The sequence below is a fragment of the Eucyclogobius newberryi genome, unplaced genomic scaffold (assembly GCF_026437365.1).
Source record: "Eucyclogobius newberryi isolate DKJ021-1_F unplaced genomic scaffold, fEucNew1.0.hap1 SCAF_20, whole genome shotgun sequence".
NCBI lineage: Eukaryota > Metazoa > Chordata > Actinopteri > Gobiiformes > Gobiidae > Eucyclogobius > Eucyclogobius newberryi.
This window is the reverse complement of record NW_027315835.1, coordinates 14,669,406-14,695,137: the sequence shown is the minus strand read 5'-3', so window position 1 is coordinate 14,695,137 and position 25,732 is coordinate 14,669,406. Positions and strand designations below refer to the sequence as shown.

The window sequence follows — 25,732 nt, the reverse complement described above, 5'->3', positions numbered from 1 at the left end:
AGAGTTTGTTGTTGTGTTGTGTTAGTTTTTGTCTTATTTTTTACCCCTCACGTTTCAGTACTGTAGTGAGCCATGTCACGCTCTGGGTGCTCGCTCTATGAATGGTTAACAATTGTAAATATACATTTAAGTGTATATGTACAAGTGCAGCAGGTCAGATCACACATCTCCACAAATGGATACTAGTGTAGACTCAATATTATCTTTGAGAGGCCACAGAGTGTATAAAAAGGTTATACAAATATTTTTCACCACATTCACGTTTTTAGTGTGTTCATCACCCCATCTGTGACTTTTTGAATCGTATTTTGTTTGCCCTAAAATCTCTGATATTTCAATCAAATTTAGTTTTGGTGACAACAATTGTAAATAGGGCATAACCAATAAAAATAATCGGGATTAAATATTTTAAATAATCTCAAATATTGATACATTAATTATGGTCGATACATAAAGTTAACACACAATTGAATTAAATAAATAAATAAATCAAAAGTTTAGACTGTACACGGGGGATCTGCGGACTTTAGACCAGCAGTGAAGCTCATGGGACACTGATTTTACTTTTACTGTATTCTCTGTATTCTAATCAATAGGTTTTCATGGTATAAACGCATCACAGGGTTGTGTACTTGACATAAATCCGGTCACCTCTAAAAGCTCAAGTTTCCTATTTCAAAACAGAACCATAAACAGACTGGCGTTCGCCCACTTTTGCATCTACCAATCAGATGTCAGAGTGTTCCGTGTTGACCAATCACAAGTCTTTGTCCGCTTCCAGGCAGAACGTCTCAACATGGCCGCAGTTTGGCACTGAACCTGCGGAACTACCTGGATTATATCATAAAAATCACATTTTACAAGCTCGTTTGACACTCGCTTGTAACTCCCAGGTAGGTGTATTGTGAATAACGTGTGTGCGTGCTCATAAAGCCGTGAATACGGAGGGTATAAGCGTTCTGTGGTTGGGCTGTGGATTAGCATCTGTCTTTGACATGAAGGAGACGCCTGTGTCCAGTTCGGCTGAATTATTGACAGGGATTTAAAGCAAGTGAACCACGGTTGTTATTTTATCATAAACACGCAGTGTGGCTGACCTGATGTCCACACACGGGTCAGTAATGACAACGTAGATATTCAGTTTCTATTTATTATTTTATTTTAATTATATCGGTTTTACGATATCCTCGCGGATGTGCATCGTTAGATATGGCGTCAGATTTTAATATAATATGTATCTCCAAAGAGGCTTGGCAATATTAAGGTAAATATCAGTAGGGATGGACTTATGTATTTAAGCATATTTGTGTGCTTTACTCGTCAATCTTTCTCATGGGGCTGTTTCAGTTTGGATCTTGTGTATGAGGGGCAGAATGGTGTGGTCCTGGCCAATGCAAAGTGCTGACTTGTCTTGTGTTTTGTGCCAGAGAAAGCTGCCTATGTGGTCAGAGGATCTGCTGTCAGGAGTTTTATGGCCAAACAAAGAGTGGCCCATAGGCACCTGAGGTCCCTTTTTTGTTTCAGTTTTAAAGAAGCTTTATTGGACAGGGCATTGTAGCATGAAATGGGGATGAGAGAGGGAAGTACATTCAACATATCTAATTCACAAATTCAAAGCTGGTTGCACATGTACCTGACAAACTATCTACTTGGCCAAGTGGTACCCTGATTTTTAATGATCCCATCAAGTAGCCTGGTTATTTTTGATCAACCTAAACCTTACATCATGAATGGAATTGTGTTTTCAATTTCACAGTCTGTCTTTAGTGATAAGTCACTTTACCACCTTTACAATCAAGTAGACGTCTAGGGCATCAGGGATATGAATATATACAGCTGGTATGGGCTACATGAAGGCAATCACACTTTTGTCCAATGAAATGGGGTCGAAGTAGTCTCCAAAGTCTCAGTCTCAAGAACACACAATGCTTTATGTTTATCTTTGTCCAATACTCCTGAACAAATCGGCTCAGCAGAATGAGTCCACCTCCATTTTCGACAGTAAAGTCCTCGGAGATATGCTTGGATCAGGAGCTCATCATGTTTGCAGGCAGAATATCCATGCCCTCTTGTAGCCCATTAGTAGGTTATGAACAACTCTGTCTAGAGGATCAGAATTAATTAACTCAATCAAAAGAGAGTGTTTCTTGAAATTGTATTGTGAAGGGTGAATGTACAGAATTAGCTGTTTTTGTTATACATTTGTTTGATCTCCGCAGGCCTCATTATCATTATGAGAAGCAGCCAATAGTAGACAAACTGCTGTGTGCTGGGGCAGTCTGAAGAGGACCCTGGGTGTTACACTGGGCCCATTCTGGACTTGCCTCTCTTTGTGTGTTCCGGGACAACCTGGACACATCCTTATAGTACCATCCCCCAGGCCCAGTGTGAAGCGGCGCTGACGGGGTCACACCTGCTGGGCGTGACTCCTGAGGGGGTGGAGCATGCTGAGCAGCTGTGGCTACCATGGAGACGCAGGATAAGAAGCAGGTAATGGGGGGGGTTGCTAAGTTCATGGTGTTTATGTAGAGACTCTGAAGAGTTTGCTTCTCAAACTAGTCTCACCACGAGCAGCACTTCTCTGGGGATTCACGCCCATAGAACACACATTTTTAATTACCATTTTTATCAGAAATATTGCAATTATAAAGTATTGTTGGTGTATTTTTTAGTTTTCTGCGTTTTCCCCATAGCTGGTTCGCCTCTCATGCATTTAAACTCCTAATATTTGAGTTGTCCTAAAAGTCTATTACAAAAAGCATAGGGAATTTACAAGTGTACGTGAACTGTTAAGCACTGGTTTTAACTCTGCGTTGACAGAAAGTTTAAAACTAAACTATAACTCACATATTGCCAGCGTTTGTTTGGACAATCAGCTTAAAAGTTACTCTACAGGCCACAGGTTCACAGAAGTGTGGAATGTTTGTGTCATAATGGATTTCAACACAATGCTGACAATCACTCACTATATTATAGGTCTGGGCTATATGACAAAACATAAGGATTGTTTCATGATATTGATCTAAATTTTCAATAAGATTTTACTTGGTCTTAAAAACGAATAGTAATTTCCTAAACAAAAACATTACAGACTTTTCATCAAAGCTATTTAACACATACAGTAGTAAAATTTCTTCCTCCTTCAATGTTTGAACTCCGATCCAAGCCACATACTGTTACCGACGGAGGATTGGCTGTGGACCTCTCGATTAAAAAGACCCAAATATAACTCCCGGCCCCAGAATGTTTGTATGAGCTCAGAGAGCATGATCTGACCTGGAGCATGGGAAAGTTGTACTTCTCGTTGGACTCTTCGAGTCAGTCTGTTTTTATTTAAGCAACTGTTAAGATTATCTTTATAATAACCATTTGTTAATTTTTATGCATGCTTATAATTCTCAATGAACTGAATTGTCTTCCAAAATCCCCGTATTTTATATTACCAATGGAAATATTTTTTTAATTGTGCAATATGAATGTTAAACTGTCTGACTATTGATGTGATTTTGAATATGAGCCTATTTTAAGCTTGTTGTGACTCTCTGCTCATGCTGTTTCCCAGGGGGAGAATGCTGTCACTCTGGGCTTGTCCACAAGGCAGGCTCTGGGGAAGCTTCAAGACCAGCTCACGGCTCTGTTAGAGCAGCACCACCAGAGAGCCACACGCCGACCCTCATCTGTTCTGGTACAAACTGCTTTAAACTAATTTCTTACTCCTTATGCGATTGCAGTTTACATATCAAAAAAATCTATGGCACATGTGAAAAAATGATAAAATCGGCAAATGTTTATATATGCCATAAAAGGGCATGAATTTGTGAGGGCTCCCGGCTTTGAAGCAGGAACAGTATTTTTATTGCTGACTTGTAAATCAGGATTTTGTGATGTACTGAAATAGGACCGATGGGCAAACAGCTTCCTGTTTCATGTGAACCGTCACTCCTGCCTGCACTGGCCTGCTGTGGCCCTAACGCTGCTGGTCGTTCTGGGGTTCATCAGTTGTTATGGCAGCCAACCCGAGGGCAGGTTAGTTCACCCAGTCATGATCATGTGACTGCATATTTGCATAACTCTGCCAAATGTTGAGGCATTGGTTTAATTTGTTTGTTATGGATAGGCCCAGTATCTGCATCTATTTTAACCATATTGTACTTTAAGTAAAACTGCAACTTGAGTCGTAGAAGTCCTAGCCCTCTTTTGATTCTACTGTCAAAGTAACAAGCTTTATCCAGCTGCTGTTTCTTATTCATGATTCACATTCATCTACAGTTCTGGAGTGGAGCTGTCCAACGCTGCCGCCCTCCTGCTCCTCCTGCTGGTGAACTTGCTGCTGGTCCGGCGACAACAGAGGCTCCAGAAGACAGAGATGGTCCGCCGCCTCAGAGCTATCATAGGCCAGCTCAGTGGTAAGACTGGTTGCAAAGGAGATAGATTTTTAGAAGTTGGACGTCGACTTTAATTGGATATTAGCCATAAACGCAAAGAGATGATAATTATGCTTAATTGTGGAATAAATGAAGGTGATTATTTGCGTTTGTGTTTAGACTACTTGTCCGCTTGTGTGGATGATGTTTGCTGGGCCACATCCATGTACCCGGACCTGTACACCCCTACCTCCCCGTCTTGGTCCCTCCACTGGACCTACAGAGACTCCCAGCTCGTCAACTGTCCTGTCAGCCTGCTGGTGGAGGGAGACGTCATCGCCTTGAGGCCAGGACAGGAGGCGTTTGCTTCTCTTAGAGGGATCAAGGTATTCATCTATCGAACCTATAATAATCTAGAACCTATATATAAAAGATGATTTGTAGACATTTGTAGATCATTTTACATTTGTAAAATGTCATTGTAATCCCTTAAAGGGGCCTGATCATAGAAATGGGTTCACTGACTTCCTGGTCAAAACTGCAGAACTGATAGGCCCTGCCTCTTCATAACAATATTTACAGTGCTTACAAGTGGATAATATCACAATGGTTCTGGATATATTCAAAATGAGAATGTCTAGTATAATGTCTATAATTAAACTTTTAGAAATCAGAGCAAAAGGAACTGGTAAAAAAGAATTGAAATTGATTTCTGCGCGTTTTGTGGTTAGTTTAAGGTTCATTCACGTTTTCTGCAAACCCCAACCAGGACATTCACAGGCTCAATGTAGCACATAGTTATGAAGATTAAAAAAAACAACTATTGATGTTAATTTTTGTCAAATTAGCGGCCACCCCTTGCTCCCTGACATGACATAGTGTAATTGTAATCTTTTCAGTTTGCTACAATAGAAGCTCCTGGTGCATTCATTGTCATTGATTGTGTTTTCTGAGGGAGCAAGATGGGCAGCAAACATTGCATCACTGATTGTCACATTAGGTTCCTTTCTATGAAGAAAGTGTTATTTCTGTAGATATTGAAAGTGGTAATGAATCGACCTGTTTTGTTCTTTTCAGGATGATGAGCACATCGTATTGGAGCCTGGAGACCTCTTCCCCCCCTTCTCGCCGCCTCCCTCACCCCAAGCCACAGACAAGAGAGGGCCCCTAAGTCCCCAGCATCATCGGCTTTTCAGGGTAGTTCGGACGCCTGTGCTGGACACGGTCAGGTAAATTGCAACATATGTTTATAGGGGTTGTGCCTGATTTGGTTCTCGTAATAAAGTAAAATTTGCTTTGCCCCATATACAGATATATTGTAAAAGCAGCTCTTAGGGTCAAAAATGAGACCACTGTGTGTATTTGTAAAGCTTGTTTTATTTGTCGCGAACCAGGAAAGGTGGGGGTCAGCCCTATGTTCCCCGGTACCTACGTTCCCTGAGACCTGGGTTAGTGTTTGGATTAGTTATATGCTGCTATATGTTATGCTGTAAAACCATACATTTATGCACAACTATTGAGGATGTGGAACCAGAACCAGTAGCCTATGCTGGTATATGCGTAGTTTCCCCGTTCATAGAAAAGGGGTAACATGGGTACCGGGGAACCTAGGTACATATGGGGAACCTAGGTACATATGGGGAACCTAGGTACATATGGGGAACCTAGGTACATATGGGGAACCTAGGTATGGGGAACACTGTACGGTACGGGTACGCACTCGGAAAAGGGCTGTTGGCATGCTGCTTGTTGTTAGCATTACCGTGATGACAAAAATCCACTCAAGTTGTGAACGTGCCTATAAACTTGTCGCTGTGAAAAATCATAATGTTTGAAATACGGTTGGGAAAATGGAGAATAATTTTGGAAGTATGTACAGTATACTCAAACTTGCAGTGGACTTGAGTGCCCCAAGAAACAAACTGAAGAAAATGCAGTGTGTTTTCAGAAATGGCCTTGAGTTAGCGTTGTCTCGTCCAGTGACCGTGCTGGATAATGAACGCTTCACTGTGCAGTCAGTCATCACCAAGCTAGTGTGTCCCGTAGTGTTGGTGAGAACCCTCAATCCACTTTGACTTTTGGCTGGTTCCTTTTTTTTATGCCTAACTCTTTCCTCTGTGCACTCTCCTCAGACTGCCTTTTTAATTGTCAATACTATCCGATATTTTTGTGATGCCCCCAGTCTTACACCGCTATGGTACAACTTCTGTCAGCTCCAGGTAAAGTTTTGTCATCCTAAATTTCCTAAAAAAGCTTATTAACGCAAGGCAAACATGTTTTTCTAAACTGATGTGTGGTATGTGTATTGATCTCTGCTTGTATTGATCAGCTGATGGGAGTCCTGCCCATCCTGCCACTGCTCTTCCCGGTCATGTGGGTCCTGGTAAATGCGTTTGGTGAGGCTCAGGTCCTGGCCGAGTTCAGCAAAGCATCTCCAGCTGGTCTGGTAAGGACACAAAAAGATAATTTATCTTAAAAAAAAAAAAAATCTCTCTTGACACTAAACTACATGATAAACTTTTTGAACAAATCCAGACGACTAGAATCAGGCTCAGACCCTGTAATTGAGTAGTAGTGATGGCCAGTGGAGGTTAACTGTCAAAAAGTAAATTGTTAACAAGCGTGTGGTTTATCAACTAGTCCGTAGCTTTTCAAAGGAGGACAGGTGATTTTAGTGTTTCAACACTTTGGTCACATAATTGTATGGTTATTTTCTGGAAACTGAAGTGAAATTAAGAAAGGATGACTTCAGGCAGACAAAAATTGTAGATTTTAAGGTGACTTTTTTCCTCACAGCCATGTTCTATTTAGAGTCACAAAATTATCTTGAGTCTTATCAGTCTAACCCTGTACGTTCCTCCTGTGTGCCTTAACCTGCTGTGTTTTTGCCCCAGCTTGCTAAGTTTTCTGAGGACACACTAAGCAGCTACACCGAAGTGGTTTCCTCTCAGGTATAACTTTCACTGCCTCGTACAACTCCTCCACCTGCTCCACCTGACCCTTTTTTCACTGCTGCCTCCCTCCTGTGGACTAAGCACATGGCTTTGCTTACCAACAACCACCAACACCGACAACATGAATTTCCTATAATTTATGATCATAAAAAATAACTATGATATGGCACTTTTTGTCAGCAAAACATGCTGCTTGTTTCTGATTTGTCACAAATGTCATTGGTGTTATTGGTTCTACTTCCATTTTACAGGGGCCGTCTTCATTAGTCCCAACTATCACTAGTCGAAACACCATATATGCAACCCCAATCCAGCTGCCGCTTCTATTAGATTTATAGACCCTTGGAAAGGCATTGCTAGGGACATTGCCTACCTTTGCTTTGCCTTGTCAATAATTTTATAAAAATGTTTTAACAACAGTATTGGGTATTGCATGATGAGCTTCTGTCATTTCCCCACATGAGCAGTGCATCTGTCATTAATTTCAATGCAAGTTTTCGAAATGTGGTTATACAGATGCTGTGTTAGGCTTTTCTCAGAAGTAGAAATGGGATTTTAGTTATTTTTTGTCTTTCTCTGATTTAAGAGCAATATGTTTTCTTTTCCCCCAATTGCTTGCTTTTCATATCCAAGGAATTCAATTTCAATGCCTTTTATGATTGTGGTAATTTTGTTGTGTATTAGCATTATTATGATGTAATTGAACTGTGTGCAGGAGATGCTGCGCTGTGTGTGGAGGCACCTGGTTGGAGTGTTGAAGGGAGACTCTCAGACACTGTGCTACACCTCAAGCCTTCTGCACATCCTGGGCTCTGTCACTGTAAGTTTACCATTATTATGTTACATTTGAATGTAATATATTTCTATTGCATATTTGAATGAAGACAACTGTTATGCCTTTTGAACATAGGTTCTATGCTGCGTGGATAAGCAGGGTGTCCTGTCATGGCCAAACCCCAGCCCCGAGACCGTGCTGTTTTTCAGTGGAAGAGTGGAACCTCCCCACAACAGTCAGGATGACCTCAGGGACGACCTGTCGATCAACTCCTTCTGCAGAATGGATACAGAAGAGGACCAGGATGAGGTGGATGGCAAACCATTTAGACTGTTTGTAATTTACTAAGCCCAAATGACTTCTGACCTTTGTTATTTTAGGCCCAGGAGGGGGAGGCACTGCTGTGTCAGCCTGGAGGTTCCCAAGTGGATGGTGTGGAACCTAGTGAAATGTCACAAGATAATGCCCTGTCCACAGAGAACCTAAGGCCTCAAAAATGTGGACAGCCCACACGCACTCGCACCAAACACAATTCGGGATCCAACGTGAGCTTCAGCCATGACACAGAGGGAGGAGAGGACAACCAGGGACAGGTGAGGAGAACATCCATTTTCAATCGCATACCACATTTTAAATTTGAAGTGCATTTTTATTTTATTTTATTTCCCCCCCTCCATTCCCTATTGAGATAGGAGAGGAGCTTTGTTAATAAGAGTTTTTTTTTGTTTTTGTTCATAAGAGTTCTATTAAGAGTGTGTTTTGAAACTTCCTATAATCTTTCCTCCTATTCTCACAAACGAAATAACAACGAAATTTCCCCTTGTGTGGATATTAAATAATTATCTTATCTTATGACAGGTTAGAATTACAATTTCACTAAAATGTAGATAACATTATTACATTGAAGATTATACTCAAAATCTTCCCTAGTTTTCCCTAGTTTGGAGATTTTGGTGAAGTTCCTACTTTTACTTTCTGGTTGGACATAGGCAGCAGATCTATGTGACGTAGATGTAGTTCCAAGACTGTTTCCCAGTGATGCGCGGTCAGGGCAATCAATGCAAGCAGTGATTGACCAATAAATAATAATACAATAATAATACCGTGTGTCACAACTATATATAAATTGTTCTATAATATATCTATTTAAGTCCGTTTTCCCCTCACGTCTGCTGCTGAAGGAAAAACCTTTAAAGAAAGGTCTTTGTTTTTATGTGGGAAGCTTTTTTTCACTTGTTCACTTGTGTTATCCACTAAATATTGAACACCCCTAGTCTTGCTTGCCCATCCATAAAAGTTACTGCACGCTACTGCTGTTACCTAGCAATCCTACTGTAAACAAGAGCCAAATTTGTGCAATAGTGTTAGACAAATAAAAATACGTGATAACAACTGAAATTGTTAATTTTGTGTATTGGTAACAAAGATGTTTTAATTGTTGGTGCTTTTCTTCAATGTCACTTGACTGGTGTAAAACTATGATAAATATCTACAGACAGGCACTATCCCACCAAACAAAGTAATAGTTAGAAATGCATATTTAAACTTTACTTATTAGAACAGAATTTTGGCCAGCAGTAGCTGAATACGCTAATTGATTCCAAATATTCTCATATGTTATTCTCTTGTAGGAGTTTGGGTTTGGCTGCCCAGAGTCTGAGGCAGATGACTTTGTATGTGACTACCACCTGGAGATGCTGAGCCTGTCCCAGGACCAGCAGAACCCTGCTAGTATCCAGTTTGATGACCTGTCCTGGCAGTGTCACCTGCCCTCTCTCAAACCTCTGGGTTTAAACATCATGTTAAACCTGTGTAATGCCAGTGTGACGCAGCAGCTCTGCAGGTTCTCCGACCACTTGTCCAACCTGGCCCTTCAGGAGAGCAATGGCACCGTCCAGCCTGTAAACGTGCCCTGGGGTCTCTGTGAGCTCTCTCGACTCATAGGTAAGAATGGCTTTTTACAAAACATTAATTAATTGCTAATGTTCATAATGTTTTTACAGTTAATAAATACAAAATAAACATGTGAACAAGGCATCTTGTGAATGGTCGAGTTATTTTCTAGTTGCCTTTAATTTCTCAGTCAAAATTCCTGTGGGTACTTCACAGCATGTTCTATACACAGGCTTCACCCCAGGAGCGAGGGAGCTGTTTAAACAGGAGAACCACCTGGCTCTGTACCAGCTGCCTTCAGGAGAGAAGACTAAGGAGCTTTCTTCCCGTCGACTGCATTACTTCATCAAACGCCAGCCTCCCCTCTCTCATCTCATCTCTCTGTTTGTGCGGGATTCCTCCTCCAGTGAGTCATTAAAAAATGGCTTTTAAATTCACAAACAACCGGAGAAACTGTCCAAGCATATTTCGTCATAACATTTTATTTGTGTCTGACACAGATCATGTCCAGATGCTTTCTCATGGATCAGCTGACCTCATCCTGGAGTCCTGCACAGACTTCTGGGATGGGACAGATATTTACCCCCTCTCAGGCTCAGACCGGTACAGTCCATGCCATAGTATGTAGTACTGTGTACTATGTAGTAGTGTTGTTTTAACTGAATACTTTTCTTTCATAATTTGCAGAAAGAAAGTCCTGGACTTCTATCAGCGTGCCTGTTTGTCCGGTTACTGCTCAGCCTTTGCCTATAAGCCCATGCAGGTGTCTCTGTCCAGTCAGCTCAATGGGAAATGTCTGGAACTTGCCCCGGGACCCTGTGTGTTCTCTGGGCTGGAGCTGCCCTCCACCACTCCCCTCAAACATGGCTCCTGCCGAAACAGCTGGAGTTCAGATGGTATGTGTGCATACCTAAAGCAAGTGCCGGCACATCAAATGAAATTTGTATCCCTGGACTTTAACATGTCATGTAAATGGAAATATTTTAAGCCAAGCCTACAACAAATAACACTAAATCGAAAATTAGTTTGAATAGAAAAATGTCCTGACATCCTGATATATTTTTGTTTTCATCTCTGTCCCATGCACAGAGGGCATTGGGGAGGGTGCTGAGAGAGAGGACTGTGTTAGTGCCCTCAGTGGTCAGATCTTCATTGGGATGGTGTCCTCACAGTTTCAGGCTAGACTGGATACAGTCAGACTCATCGACGCTCTGGTCACCGCATGTATCCGCTTTGTCTACTTTTCTATGGAGGACGAACTGCGCAGCAAGGTAAACAGAGAGAGAGAGAGAGAGAGAGAGATTCATTCATTCATTCATTCATTCATTCATTCTGCAGCTGGGATAGAGAATGCCTGAGTATACTGACCCTAAAGTTTATTTAAGTGTGAGAGAAGAGTTTAGATGAGAGTACAAGATATTATGAAACAGTTGGTGTTGAATATTACATGCATACAGGATTGTATATGCATGTAAAAATTATATCTGTTGTTATTCTGTAAGTAAGAAGTACTTTTGTCCAGGTGTTTGCAGAAAAGATGGGTTTGGAGACAGGCTGGAACTGTCATATCTCTCTGACACCAAACGGAGACAGTCCATGTGATGGAGCTCCCTCCAGCCCCAGCCACGGCTCTTTCCATGAGGACCTAAACCAAGGTACCACCCACTTATAGGCGTAATTTAGGAGGCGTTATAACCTCTTTAAAATAAAAACAATTGTGCTCTGAATGTGTCAGAGAAACAAACTTGCAATGTGATCTCTGTCAGTGTTGGAGGAAGCATTTAGGCCACTGATAAATCATGGACACAATTAAGATCATTTGGCTATAGGCATAATATGAACAACCAACCACATCTGAAATTTTGTGTCAGAGCCCTTTAGACATCTGATTGCAATTTTCAGATTATGGAATGCCTCATCAATCCATTGAAATGTGCATATCATGAAGTAATTTACTTGACTGCCATGGGGATTTCACAGATTCTCGCGACGAAGCCGAGGGTCCGCTTCTACTTGAGGAGGAGGCTCACTCAGACATGGTCAGTTTCCAGCCCACAGACAGTGATGTGCCCAGCTTCCTGGAGGACTGCAATAGGGTAACACTATTTATAATTTCTTAGTACTTTATATGAATCCCTTAGGCCCTACTGGAAGCCTGACTCTATTGTATTTTCAGGCCAAACTACCTCGTGGTATCCACCAGGTTCGCCCACACCTGAAAAACATAGATAATGTGCCTCTGTTGGTGCCACTCTTCACAGACTGTACCCCCGACAGTGAGTCCCACATCATAAACCCTGAAGTTTCAGGTTCAGATTGTCAATTAACTGCTCTCCACCTTTTCCCCCAGCCATGTGTGAGATGATGAAGATCATGCAAGAGAATAGGGAGGTCACATGCTGTCTGGGCAGCTCTGCCAACTTCCGCAACAGCCGCCTCTTCCTCCAGAGTGACCTCAGGTATGGTACCAAGCGTACATTTCAGCATTTGAAAATCAAGCCCAATTTATCAGTGCTTTTCATTGTCCAAACAACATAATTTATACAATTTTAGTTAATTGCAGGAATTATCTTTTTGATTTTGATACTAGAAAACAAAGTAACCTTGACAGTGTCATAAGATGTTGTATTTTTGTGTGAACAGCATATCGTTGGATCCACTGTACCCATCACAGTGCTCATGGGAGACTTTTGGTTATGCCACTGGAGGAGGGTTCAGTGGAGAGCTGGAGGGCCTGTCTCCTCTGAGGCTGTCGGGGCAGCTCAACAGTCTGGGTTGTTCTGTCAGCTTCCATCGGGGGGAGAGCGTCAGCATGGTCCGTCTCATTGAGCAGGTATGAGAGCTTGTTGCTGAAACAAGTCTCATTCATGATATTGGATTTACTTTTATTTGTGTTTTATCCTTTTCAGGCCAGACACACTACCTATGGCATCCGCAAGTGCTTTCTTTTCCTCCTTCAATGTCAACTCAGTCTTGTTATCATCCAGGTGATTTTTGTTAGAACTATTATATTAAAATTATGATAATAATGTTGATTTGGTAGATAACTTTATATTTATATCAAGTTCTTAGCATGCCTGGCTCAGCTGCCTCCTCCTGTCAACACCACTGACATTCTTTGGGTGTCCTGCTTTAGCTGTCCATTGCTCAGGTATTATTCATTGCATATTTCCATTAAAATGTTTTAACATGTTAAAATTTGAATAACACCTTGCTTGATCTAATACATTTTGTGCTTTGTAAATGATCAAATGAATTGTCTCTTTTATTACACCGTTACCAACAATTTGGTTTTGCTTATTGTCTGTTTTGTGGCAGTCTGTCTCTTTTAGGAAAACCTCCTGACAGTTCAGTGATGACTGTAGCCACGGGAAAGAACCTCAATGCCATCCCGAAGAAGGTATGTAGCTAGAGTACATCAAAGCTGCAGTATGGCTGTGTTTAATGTTATTCTAACTATCTTCAATGTGTTGTGGGCAGACTCAGAACTACTTCCTGGGCTGTTTCCTGTTAAAATTTGGCCTGTCAGTGTGTGCCTGTCTGCTGGCCTTCGGCTTCACTTTGCAGGAGGTCTGTCGCAGCAGTAATCTGACGCTTGCAGAAAACAGCACTGCTAACTGTGCCTCTATCTTCACAGCAAGGTATCAACACAACATATTTGAAACTGCAGTGAATTACTACAAAACACCTTAAAGGAAGGGTATGTAGCCTGTGCTCTTACCGGTTTGAATAAGGAACTAAAATCCCATATAACATAAACAACCAATTAACACTTAAAAACAATTGGGTAGTCTACTTTATTTGAATATTATTATAGTTTGTAGCTGTATTTTAATATTTATTAGGTACCAAATTAGCATTAGCATCCAGACACAAAGACCTACCTTTTTTAAATAAATGCATTAGCTCAGTATTTATCATCTTATTTGTAAGGTCTTTACATGTTGTCAGTGACATTCAGCCGCATGTTTGTGTACACTGCATGACTCGCATACCTCATGGAGCTATAATATGAGCAGAACAGTGACTAGCCGTAGATAAGACGCTGACGTCTAGGGACGGTCAAACATGAGAAAGAATTAATCTAAAAGCCATGTGCCCATCCCGGAGACATCTGTCACGCTGGTGATGTCAAATAAATATGGGAAAGAGTGTTTGGAGTGTTTGCCAGTGCGGTCCAATAGATTTGGTTTTACTAAGCACGGAAAAAATGTATGATTCATGTCTGCAATTTTTTTTAATTGAATTAATAGAAATGAATGTTTGTGATCTCTGTTATGTCTTTGTGATTTGAATGCAGTATTTTCCTGTTGAGTGAAGCAAATAAACTTGCCTTGCCCTAGCCAGGTGTCATTGTGCACAGAGACTATTTCCTCACTAAACTGTAGAGGCTGCACTGTACCTGACTAATGAATGGATTGGACTTGAGAACCAAAACACCAAATCATAAACGACTTGGCCATCATGGCCAATGTTTTTGTATCTGAAAATATGACAACAGATCATGTTTATGAAATTTTAAATACAAATTTTACATACCCTCCCTTTAAGACCATGCAAAGTGTAAAATTCTCATCAATCATTCTGCAATTTTTTTTCTATAAACAAATTATTCATTTAACTATGGTCACTTTTTGGATATTAATATTAATATTTCTAAACCAGCTCCTCTGCTGAGGCTCCTAAGTGGTTTGGGCAGCTGTCAAGCAGTCTACTACTAACTCAGAAGGTGATGGCCGCCTTCTTGGTGTTACACACTGGTAAGGGTCTTAACTCACGTTTCTTGTATGTATATTTTGTTAAACATGGTCGGACTAAATCTCTTCTCTTCTCAGTGGTGATTTCTCTGAGCTATGTGCATCGCTCTCAGTCCCTGTGGAGAAAGAGTCCCTTCAGCAACACCTGGTGGTGCCTCACTGTCCCTGTGGTGTAAGTCGCATTCACTTTTTAAGTCACTCAATTTGTGATAAATATGTGCATTCCCAGGTTTCTTTTCACTGTTGCCCCCCCAGGCAACTACTGTTGTGATTTTGGGCGTTGAAAAATGTATTTAATTGAATGCTTTATAGAGCTGGGTTTCGATTCAAATTTCAAGAATCGATTCAATTCCGATTTTTACTTTTCAAAATCGATTTTTTTCCGATTTCTCAGATCCCATCCGATTCGCTCCGATTCGATCCGATTTCGATTCGATCCGGGGGTTAATGTTATTAAAAATGAAAAATGTATTTGAACTGTTTCCTTCACTTCATGACTGTGTAGAGAAGCAACATATTAAAACTAGTATTATATCAATATTAAACAGCAAATCTTACAAGTATTGGTAGTTACTGATGGCTGGAAGACTGATGAAAAGGTTAAGGGTCATTTTACCTTCAAGAAAGATAATCCAGGAGTCCTGAATTATCTTTCTTGAAGGTAGATTGAAGTTCACTGAGGGAAATGTAGAAAATAATTTTAATTTTAAAAAAAATAAAAAATCGATCTTTGGACGTACGAATCGATAATCGGTCATTAATATGCGAATCGATTAAAAATCGGAAAATCTATTATTTCAACCCAGCTCTAATGCTTTATCACATTTCTACAACCTTAGGCATGACATGTATTGTCTGTGTTTGTAGTTTGCTTGGTCAGATGGTGCAAGCCACAGTGGATTACCAGTTTTGGCGGGACCGGAGCAGCCCTCTGGACTTCAAACTGCAGGATATTCCTCTGTTAGCCTGGCTGCTGATGTCTCTGTCACCTCTGCTGGTGGTGGTGGTCAACGAGGTCGTCAAAATGCATGAAATACGGTACGCAATCCACACACCTCATGGAAGGCACATATGAACGGCACGTTTATGTTAAGTTGATCTGACTATGTATAAAATAATAATTTAACTCTTGTGTAAATTAACAATATGAATTACTTACTTTTAAGGTAACTAAAACATGGCAGCATTATTATCATAAAATTCGAAACTATAATGAATTAATTCAATTGTTTAATCTGTTTTACAGTGTGAGAGTGCGATACCAGAAGAGGCAGAAGCTACAGTTTGAGACTAAGCTTGGCATGAACTCTCCCTTTTAATTTTTTTCTGAAAAAAAACCGCCAAGAAGAGCCAACCAAGCCATCAACCAAATGTTTAATATTAAGAAGTATAAATGACTGCAATATTTGTCCAAATGGTGGTGGAAAGAACTAATCAAAATCATAATTTTAAGAGAGACATTTTTTTATTTATCTAAATTGAGGCATGAGGAATGTTTTATGGAAAAAAAAAAAAAAAAAAAAAGTACAATGTTGCATGGTCCTAAACACTCCAGAAAAGCTGCACCACTTTTTATTTAAATAATTGCATTATACTTTTATGACACATAAAAAAAAAACATAAGACAATTGCAATAGAATGTGTGTGGCTTTTTGGAGTTAGTGAAGCAACATAGTTCAGTCAGTAAAGAAATGTGTAAGTTATATTTCTCTTGTTAATTTGTGTTTGCACCAGTTGTGAAGACGTTTGCTCCCAACAATGCTGCATGAGATTCAGTCCCTTTCAGTCTTGATCAAGGGATCTACAGATATCTATTATTTTTATCTGCTCATAAACACCAACAAAATGAAAATGTATATTTTGTATTTTCTTAAAATGGTTTTAAAATGTGCAGCCAGTTTGATTCTGTCCTGTCAATGTGATATAAATAAATGACATTTTATCTACATGGTCACTATGATGAAAAGGTATGTTAAGACAACTGTGAAAACAACATCCGTTTCATTATAGAAAAAGATTCAGTTGAAGTCATCTGGAACTTTTTTTTTTTTTTAAGAAAAATGTTTCGACTCTCATCCAGAAGTTATTCTCAATTTGTGGATTGAGTCTGGGAACTCAGATATTTATCCTACTCCGAGTAGGCCCTGCCCTCTTTTTTAACGAACAGCCCTGTAATGGGCTATCTACGTTGTAAACTGACTTTCGCTCCCTCCTCATTGGAGGTTTAAGATTCAACCTTCCAGTTGTATAATAGTGTCTTGAAACCCTGGAGAGGGTATTCTGGTGCTAATCAGGTACTCGGTGAGGAGGGAGAGAACGTCAGTTTACAATATGATTTAGATAGCCCATTACAGAATCAGAAAAGGTTTATTGCTATTTTTAATGAACAGAATTCAACATAGGAACTTGCTTTGGTGATTTGGTGCAACATAAAACAATGAACAATGATAAAATAACCTATATAAGTCAAAAAGAAAAACAATTAAAATCTGCTATAGGATAAAAAAGAGGGGAAAGTACACAGCCCTGTGGAGATCCTGTACTGATTGTCTCAGACACTCAGACTTTCTTCCCCAGCCCAGAGCTGTTGGTTAACAAAGAGGGTATTTTCAAGTGAAACCAAATACTCCCTTTGACAGGAGTGCCCACTGGAGGGCAGGGGTTACTCAGAGTAGGATAAATATCGGGGTTCCCAGACTCGATTCGCAGCTTGAGGATGACTCTTGGATGGGAGTCAAAACGTCTTTTTTTTTTTTTAAAGGGGTCCAGACGACTACTGAATAATTTTCTTCAATGGAACACTCCTGGACGAATGAGTGATTACACCGAGTTGAGTTTACGCTTTGTATCCTAGCAACACTTGTGGGCTATCAACATCCGGTTTAGTTTGTGTTTCCGGTTGGCGCCGCGTGTCTGCTCTGCTCTAGCTTGACGATAGTGATAGCTTCAATACCGATTGGAAGGGCAAGCTCTGTAAGTATGTTTTACTAACTTTATTTGCTATTTTTACAAAAAAAATTACCCCGTGGTAAAGTATGCCGTATGTGGCAATCATGTTCGATTTAGTTATAATTTGACAAGGCCCTTGTATTGATTATCTTCTGCTAACTGAGTAGCTTTAGCCTGATGATGCCTGATGATGCCTACTACTGAAGCAAATGTTTTCCTTTGCCTCAAGCTACTTCCGCCCTGGACCATTAAATGGTAAACAATGCAACTAATGCACTAAGAGCTGCAGTGGTGTGACATATTAAGACAAAGTGTGACCTCAAACTGGTTGCCTCTGTTTATGATTAGGTTTGCTTTGGTTGTTTTATGTCCCAAGCCGTTTGGATTTGCTTAAGTGTGTTCTTGCGCTGCACAAACTGTCCCAGCCTCACTCTCTGTAAAATCCAGCTGTAAAGGGTAGACTGTGGAGGTCCCAGATGGAGGTGGGAGTCTCACAGTCGCACGTGTTTATCTGCCCCGGTCCCAAAGCGCTGGTGCCCAAGTGAGAGTCCTCTGCATGGCACTCTGCTCCTCCTCCGTTACAGCAGCATGGCATTCATCTCTTCTCACGCCATTAAACGAAGTTGACTAAGATTTCTCAAGCCTACTCCTTCAGCATGTATCATATGTGTTATCATAAATTAAATGTATAATTCATTTCGGTGCACAAACAAGTATTTCTCTACAATTAATTTATGTATGTGATCAAATTGGGGCCACACCATGGAGCTTTGCCTGAGCTTGTCTCTGGGGTGACAGCTTTTACAGGTGGAAGAAGACTATATGTGTGTTTCAGGTGGAGCGCCTTCATGGATGCCATCAGAGATGGGCCCCGGGCCCTGACCTCAGGGAAAGTGGTGGCTCTGGCAGCAGGTCTGTCTGTGGGGGCCACAGTGGGATACATGCTCTACCGCCACCTCAGCAGCACCAGTGAGTAAAGAGGATACAGACACATTAGATGAGGTTACGTGTCTGATTATAGTTTGCCTTTGATTCTGAGCAGGTGAAGTAACAGATATTGAAGTGTCGAAGATGGTTCTCCCTGTAGAAGTTTACAGGAACATCTCAAGATACCAGGCCACATTTTTAGATGTGGTGAGTTGCAGACCCCTTCCCCTTAAGACAGCCTTTGTGTGCATAGAAAACATGGTGATTAAGGCCTTAGTACTGTTCAGTTCTAACAGCTCCTGAACAGTAGTTTATATGGTGTGTTTTCAGGTTACTCAGAAGTCTGGAGCCCTTGTCAGGGTCCTGTCCGATTCTGGCTCCAAGAACGAGGTGTGCTTCCTGCTGCAGGGGTCCAAGGAGCAGGTGCTCTTTGCCCGCTGTGTGCTGGAGAGCCTGGTCACAGACTGTGAGCCCATGTCCGAGACCATGGATGTGCCTCAGACTGCATTTGGCCGCATCATTGGTAACATTAGCTAGCTAATAGAAATGTGTAGTTGCAGTGTAACAAACCTTTTGTCAAAGTTTAAGGTGCTCTCTTTAATTTGTTTTTTTTTTAACATTGAAATGGTTGATAAAAATCCAAAATAAATAGAAATGGCAAAGCTAAAACACAATTACAATACTAAATCTTTTGATGTTTGCGTCTCCTCCTGTTTTAGGACGTGGAGGAGAGAGTATTAAGCACATTAACAGAATCACTGGAGCTAAAGTGGCCTGCTCCAAAGAAAGAGCTCAAGGTCCCGGGGCTAAAGGCAGCGTTACCATCACTGGAAGCAGGCAGGAGGTGCAGCAAGCCAAGGTCCAAAGTTCCTCACATAACATATAGAACATTTGTTTTTAACAACTTTTTTGCTCAAATTTCATGATTCAGAACAGTAAGTAACAAATTGTAATCGCTAAATATCATGAGTCAAGCTGTGTTGGTACAATTGCCTTGGGCTGTATAGTCAGTTAGAGGTTGGGCTGTGCAATTAATACATTTTAAATTACAATCATTATTATATCACTACTCTACTTTGGAGCACTTGATATCCATTCAAAAAGTGAATTTAATTTATTTTGCTTGTCATTTGTGTGTGTTTTATAGATTCTTGTTCTAGAGAAGGTGAAGGAGGATCACTTGGTGAGGACAAAGATCTGCCAGTCGTCAGCCCAGCGTCACAAACGTGGACTCCAGTCCAAACAGAGAGGGGAGACTGAGGTTTCAATGGGCATCAACAATAATAGTGTGGTGAACGAGCCCGAGAAACGGCAGTCAGAGATTAGTGGGACCACAGCAGAGACTGAGGTTGATGATCTGCAGAGCACCGGCTCTGACCTCAGTCTGTCCTCTGAGTCCCTCACACAAATCTCTAAGTTTGAAAGTGAGTAGCTGTTTTATAGTCCAATTCAAAATAACTAACCGTTTGTGCCGTCGATTAGATTTCCTTTGCATTATTTATTCACCAAGATAAAATTCCACCGCCAACAATAAGCAATTTAGCATGCAGTTCATTACGTGTTCAAGGGCCATGCTCGCCCGAAATAATTGTTTTATATAGACACATCTTATTAAAAAATAATGCAACAATTTTATGATCTATAAATCAGAATGGCACTATGTCCCATGTTGTTTTAATTTTCTTATTCATATTAAACTGTATGGTACTGTGTCTTTGTCAGTTCCCAGCCCAGACCTGAGCTTCCAGCCTGATGAGCACTTGGAGGTCTATGTGTCAGCTTCAGAAAACCCCAACCACTTCTGGATCCAGATTCTGGGAGTACGCTCTCTACAATTGGATAAACTTATTGAGGAGATGAACCGCTTCTACAGCAATGGGAATCCATCTGTAAGAAAATCTTGAATTTTCAATATGCATACATATAAGCTCTGTGTCTACTATATGTGGTCATGTGTAGGAGCAGAGGGTGGAGAGTGTTGTGGTAGGGGACATCGTTGCTGCTCCTTATCAGGCCCACGGAACTTGGAACAGAGCCAGGGTCCTTGGGGCACTGCCGTCTGGATTGGTGGACTTGTACTATGTGGATTTTGGAGACAATGGAGAGCTGCCCCAGGACAGCCTGTGTCGCATGAGGTACCACCCCAATAAAACAAAAATGATAATTGTAGCTAACTACAGTTCTCTTCTGACCGCCAGAGGGCGGTGCTGAAAACACTGAATGATTCACTGCACATGCAAAAAGCGAATAATTTATTGTAAACCTTTTCTGGTGCGCCCAGCTCATAGAAGATAGAAGAATAATTCATGCCCCCCCGTGCAGACAGTGGCTGGGTCAGTTTTACATGTCTGTCTGCAGGGGTCAGAACAAAAGCACGGAGCAGCAAAGGGGCACGGAGAGTGGCCAAGCCCATGGTAACGATGGTGTCCAAAGCTCTGGGTCATTCTAAACCTGAGGCAAACGAGTGTGAGACAGGGGCACGAGTAATAATAAAAGTAATAATCAAAAGATTGACTGATCGAGTCATGTGAAATCGTCAATTATTTAGGTGGGTTTTTTAATTGAGTGGTCCACAGTTATTATCTATCAGTGAAAACATGTGGCTTTGAGCAGAGGTCAGACTTTGGAGGAAAATATTTGAATATTATTTGTGTTAAATGGCACAGATTAAAAGTCTGTATAGTTTATATGTTCATGAACTCATTGCAAAAAATCAATATGATAAATATTGTATTTATTTATTTTTTAAATTCATATCGCCCAGCCCTAATGGAGCTCCACTCCTTCTCTGCTCTCTGTATGTAGAGATTAACCCCGTTAATGAGTCGTTGAACCCCTGATTCAGTACTTTCAGAGCCACCCTTTCTGGGTGAGTAGGCATGAAAGCAGATTGATTTGTAAATCTGCTCATACCATAGAGGTGTCATGCAGTATCAGGCAGCAGTTCGAACATAGATTTATGCTGCCGTCATGTTCTATGGAAATTATGGTAAATACCACTTGTCGAGTGGGAAATTGCACAGAACTCTGTTCGTATTGTTTGTACTTTGGAACTGGGAAATTATTTCTATGCTCAGGTTGCTGAGATGAAATAAGCTTTGCCCTCTTTTAATGGCAGACAACAACATGAGAATTACAATAGTTATTTTGATGCTTACATAATTATATAGTATACAAAAGTTGAATGGCATCTTTGTTTCCACTTAGCATGTAGAATTGTTTGCTTTTCCCCCTGAGAGATCTTTAGGCTATTGTCTCACTTCAATTTACTTATATACACTGGATGCCGTCTCATTTTGTTATGACCTGCAAATGCACAAAACACACTCATAATTACCACGTCACAAGTGGAAAGGGTCATCTTCTCCATTGCACATGTCATGAAGACAGCAGTATAGACGATGGAAAAATAGGGTTAACAAATTCTCTTAACAAAAGGATTGCATTAAATTATGAAATTACCTTTTTACTCGCCAATTTTTTCAGAAAAAAATATATCTTGATTAAATCTGATCACAACTTTGGTCAGTTTTGTCAAATAATTTGCTCGTACAGAATTGACATTCAAATAATAAGTGTCTGCTGCGTTAACATTTCAGGAGTGACTTCCTCAGCTTACCTTTCCAAGCTATTGAGTGTAACTTGGCTGGTGTACGACCAAATGGTAAGGTATTTAATTTAGGAAGATAAACCCTGGGTTTAGAACCAGATTGTCATCTTCATTGTTTGTGTCTGTGTGTTTGTGTGTGTTCAGGCGACCGCTGGTCTGAGGCTGCCCTGGATGACTTTGAGCGGCTGACACACTGTGCTCTGTGGCGTCCTCTGCAGGCCAAACTGTGCAGCTACTCCCACTCTGAGGTCTCGTCATGGCCAAGTGTCAAGCTCTACGATTGCACTGAGGGAAAGGTCAGCTCGGATGATTTATTTTACCCATCTGTGATGCCCTGTGTGTTGATCTGACTGTTTTTTGTCATAAACTCTGATTGTAGACATTAGATATTGGGGAAGAGCTTGTTCAACTTGGTCATGCCAGTTTCAATGAAACTAATGGGACGATTCCTGGTGACAATTTTGACTGTCTGCAAAAAATGCTGGTCAGTGTTTATTGCTTACTCTTAACGTAACAAATAGTAGAACATGTATATTTTTACTCCTTTAACATTATTTAACTGTAGTCACACAGCACCATTACAATGATATATTAATCCTTGAGTTTTTACTGTTTGGTTTTCTCCTGTAATTCCTGCAGAATGATGTTGTGGGTGCATCCTCAGAGCTGAGTCTCTCCTGCATCAGTTTATCAGGTAGGTCGACTTCAGAACGGTTGAGATGTCTAAAAGGGGTGAGTTATGCCTGATTTAAGAGTGGGTAAACATTCATGTAGCAACTCTGTCAGATTAACTGTCTGCAATTACAACTATGAAACATTATCATAACACCACATAAAAACCATAGCCATTATTTCACACAAGGCATAAACATTGTGTAGTTTGATCTACTGCATGATACTACTCATTGTTTACTATTGGGTTTTTTTTCGTTTGCTTTTTTCAGAAGCTCCGTCAATCTCAGGAAGTGTTGAAGATGTCAATGAGCTACTATGAGTCCTGCTGAAAGTAATGATTATATACTCTTCACATAAAATAAAGGAACACTTTGAAATTGCATCGGATTTCAAATGGGATTAAATACATGTTGGCATGTTGGAGATCAACACTGATATGGAAAGTCTAATGTTTTAGAAATTAAATGCTGCCACAATGATGAATAAGAAAACTGTGACCTCGCAATTGGGGGGGGGACCTTCAAAATATAAGTGTAATGGACACTATGGTCATGGTCTACATTGCTCCCTCGTGCTTCGCTACTGGCTTTATCTCCCATGAGGAGAGGGATAGCATTTTGGGTCATCTACCCCTTGATCAATCCCCAAGTATCACTGAGCTGGACATTTTGTGGTCCAACCTGCAACACTAGAACATAATGTCCCAGAGAGCATGATGGCCCAACATTAGTCTCCCTTTCTTCATTTTCTGAGTGTGCACAAGGAAGGACTCATGACCAACAGAATCAGAATTAGAAAAGGTTTATTGCCATTGTCTGAACAAAATTCACAGGCAAGGAACTTGCTTTGGTGATTTGGTGCAACATACGACAATGAACAATAATAAAGCAAAATATATTAAATAAGACATGCAATTTAAATTTACTATAAGATAAAAAGGACTACACAAAATGAACAGTTAAATTTACAGATGTAGTACATAAGTGAACAATGCAATGAGTGGCTATTGATTAAGTTATAAGTGATGTGGTAAGAAGTGTTCATGAGTCCAACGGCAGAGAGAAAGAAAATGTTTTGGTTCGGATGGACCGTAGCCTCCTGTCTGAGGGAAGTGACTCTCATACTGATGTACAGGTCCTGCAGAGATGGAAGTCTGCAGCCGATTACCTTCTCAGTAGAGCACACAATGCGTTGTAGTCTCTGTTTGTTCCCGTTTGTGAGGGGGGGCTGGGGGACTGTGACTTTGCTGAAGTCCACGATCATCTCCACTGTCTTCTGGGCGTTGAGCTCCAGGTGGTTATCGCTGCACCAGGACACCAGCCGGTCCACCTCCCTCCTGTAGACGGACTCATCTCCGTCCGTGATGAGCCCAATGAGGGTGGTGTCGTCCGCAAACTTGATCAGTTTTAGGGAGTCGTGGCTGGAGGTGCAGCAGTTTGTGTACAGGGAGAAGAGCACATTAGGGCCACAGGCCTGTAGTCATTACCGCAAGTCCAGTGATCCGGGGCTTCTTGGGGACAGGGACAATGATGGACCAGCATAGTGTCCCAGTAGGCTGAGGATTTCTTCCTTGTGACAGGTGCTCTCGCTTAGCCCATCCCTCCGTGGACATGTCTCTCAAAAATTTTTATAAAATACTTTTTTTTTTTTTTTTTTAATGAATTTATAAAATACATATTTTTAAATATATGTGACGCCCCCATATAATTGTGACTTCCAGGGTGTTGCTGAATCGCTAACCCTAAGCACTTCATTGGATGAAATTATGATAAATGTTGAAGGCTTTATTTATATTCCATCCATCCATTTATTTTCTGCCGCTTTATCCGGGGCCGGGTCGCGGGGGCAGCAGTCTGAGCAGGGACTCCCAGACTCCCTTCTCCCCAGACACTTCCTCTAACTCCTCCGGGGGGATCCCGAGGCGTTCCCAGGCCAGCCGAGAGACATAGTCTCCGCAAATATATTAAAGGCTTTATTTATTCCAGCCTGAAAAACTTAATAACAAAATATTCACAATGTATTTGGAATGGATAGGTTGATTTAAACATACGGACATTTCTGGCTTCTTTTCGTGTGTGAAAACATAATTTAAAAAAATTCAAAATGCACTCCAGGCAGGCTCGATCTGCTTCAGAGGAGTAAACTATAGAATTGCTTCAAAGCAGTCTTTTCTAGTCTTTTGGTGTCTTTCTATATCAAAGCAACTGCAAGTGTTCCTTTATTGTTTGTAGAGTATATCTGCAGTTTTTTTTATTTTCTCTATTTGTGGCTGTTTTACTTAGCAGTAACATTATGCTCCACAGGACACAGGACCCAACAATTCCTCAACATCAAAGCCTTATCTGCTCTACTCTTCCAACCAATTTCATGTTAGCCCTGTTTAGTTGTTCAGTTTGAACCAATCCTTTGTTGCAATATGCTACGCAGAATGTACCAATAATAGTATTATAATGAAGCACTGTGATATGTTGATTGGGCTATAGTTTGTGGTTAACCATGCCTATATTTTCATGTAACGTTATGTGATTATTACGCAAAGATGTATAGAAATTCAAAAGCCCAGGTAGGCTGATAGAAACAGCATTTCTTGAATGTTGTCCTCTAAATATGTTCAGTATTAAAATGTAAATGCACTATATTAAATAAACCATTTTTTTAATGTGAAACGGATAGTTCTTGAAATGGTGACTGTTAATGTATTATTAGATTGGTTAATAGTTAAAATGTCAAGTTAGGGTGATGATTCCTAAGACTGTCTCTGTAAGTTTGCAAAGACCTCAACAAGTCATTCATTCATTGACGATGGGACCACTGTTATGTTTCTGCAG

General features: G+C 40.7%; 2 protein-coding genes across 6 annotated transcripts; both read left to right on the top strand.

Moving 5' to 3' along the window:
* The first annotated feature begins 2,228 nt into the window (after nt 1-2,228).
* tmem94 (transmembrane protein 94) lies at nt 2,229-16,689 on the top strand. Of its 2 annotated transcripts, XM_072455535.1 has the most exons (31): nt 2,230-2,490; nt 3,563-3,685; nt 3,899-4,026; nt 4,270-4,406; nt 4,545-4,750; nt 5,442-5,593; nt 6,313-6,415; nt 6,497-6,583; nt 6,694-6,810; nt 7,259-7,315; nt 8,034-8,138; nt 8,229-8,402; nt 8,474-8,686; nt 9,725-10,037; nt 10,219-10,392; nt 10,487-10,589; nt 10,674-10,882; nt 11,076-11,257; nt 11,509-11,641; nt 11,967-12,082; nt 12,163-12,262; nt 12,337-12,445; nt 12,630-12,819; nt 12,896-12,973; nt 13,052-13,137; nt 13,305-13,386; nt 13,467-13,627; nt 14,652-14,746; nt 14,822-14,915; nt 15,611-15,781; nt 15,990-16,689. In XM_072455535.1, exons 1-31 carry the CDS (start codon nt 2,467-2,469, stop codon nt 16,060-16,062), a joined length of 4,095 nt encoding a protein of 1,364 aa, XP_072311636.1. In that variant the 5' UTR covers nt 2,230-2,466; the 3' UTR covers nt 16,063-16,689. The 2 variants fall into 2 exon arrangements, with proteins under 2 accessions (XP_072311637.1, XP_072311636.1); XM_072455536.1 differs by lacking the exon at nt 7,259-7,315 and having other exon boundaries at nt 2,229-2,490.
* Nucleotides 16,690-17,622: 933 nt separating this feature from the next.
* On the top strand, nt 17,623-25,570 carry tdrkh (tudor and KH domain containing). Of its 4 annotated transcripts, none has more exons than XM_072456197.1 (14): nt 17,623-17,716; nt 18,528-18,661; nt 18,735-18,826; nt 18,950-19,142; nt 19,339-19,478; nt 19,767-20,043; nt 20,342-20,508; nt 20,579-20,754; nt 22,219-22,283; nt 22,374-22,525; nt 22,609-22,713; nt 22,869-22,923; nt 23,174-23,235; nt 25,208-25,570. In XM_072456197.1, the coding sequence occupies exons 2-13, from the start codon at nt 18,541-18,543 to the stop codon at nt 23,221-23,223; spliced, it is 1,593 nt and encodes a 530-aa protein (XP_072312298.1). In that variant the 5' UTR covers nt 17,623-17,716; nt 18,528-18,540; the 3' UTR covers nt 23,224-23,235; nt 25,208-25,570. The 4 variants fall into 4 exon arrangements, with proteins under 4 accessions (XP_072312298.1, XP_072312299.1, XP_072312297.1 ...); XM_072456198.1 differs by having other exon boundaries at nt 17,703-17,720; XM_072456196.1 differs by lacking the exon at nt 17,623-17,716 and adding an exon at nt 18,154-18,233 and having other exon boundaries at nt 20,585-20,754.
* Nucleotides 25,571-25,732: the final 162 nt, after the last annotated feature.

Coding starts and splice junctions, on each gene's coding strand:
- tmem94 (XM_072455535.1), top strand. CDS start 2,467: ATGGAGACGCAGGATAAGAAGCAG. Junction 10,038..10,218: donor TGAGCTCTCTCGACTCATAG/GTAAGAATGGCT, acceptor TTCTATACACAG/GCTTCACCCCAGGAGCGAGG. Junction 12,083..12,162: donor TCCTGGAGGACTGCAATAGG/GTAACACTATTT, acceptor TTGTATTTTCAG/GCCAAACTACCTCGTGGTAT.
- tdrkh (XM_072456195.1), top strand. CDS start 18,169: ATGGAGGTGGGAGTCTCACAGTCGCACGTGTTTATCTGCCCCGGTCCC. Junction 18,662..18,734: donor CCGCCACCTCAGCAGCACCA/GTGAGTAAAGAG, acceptor GATTCTGAGCAG/GTGAAGTAACAGATATTGAA. Junction 22,284..22,373: donor GGCTGGTGTACGACCAAATG/GTAAGGTATTTA, acceptor GTGTGTGTTCAG/GCGACCGCTGGTCTGAGGCT.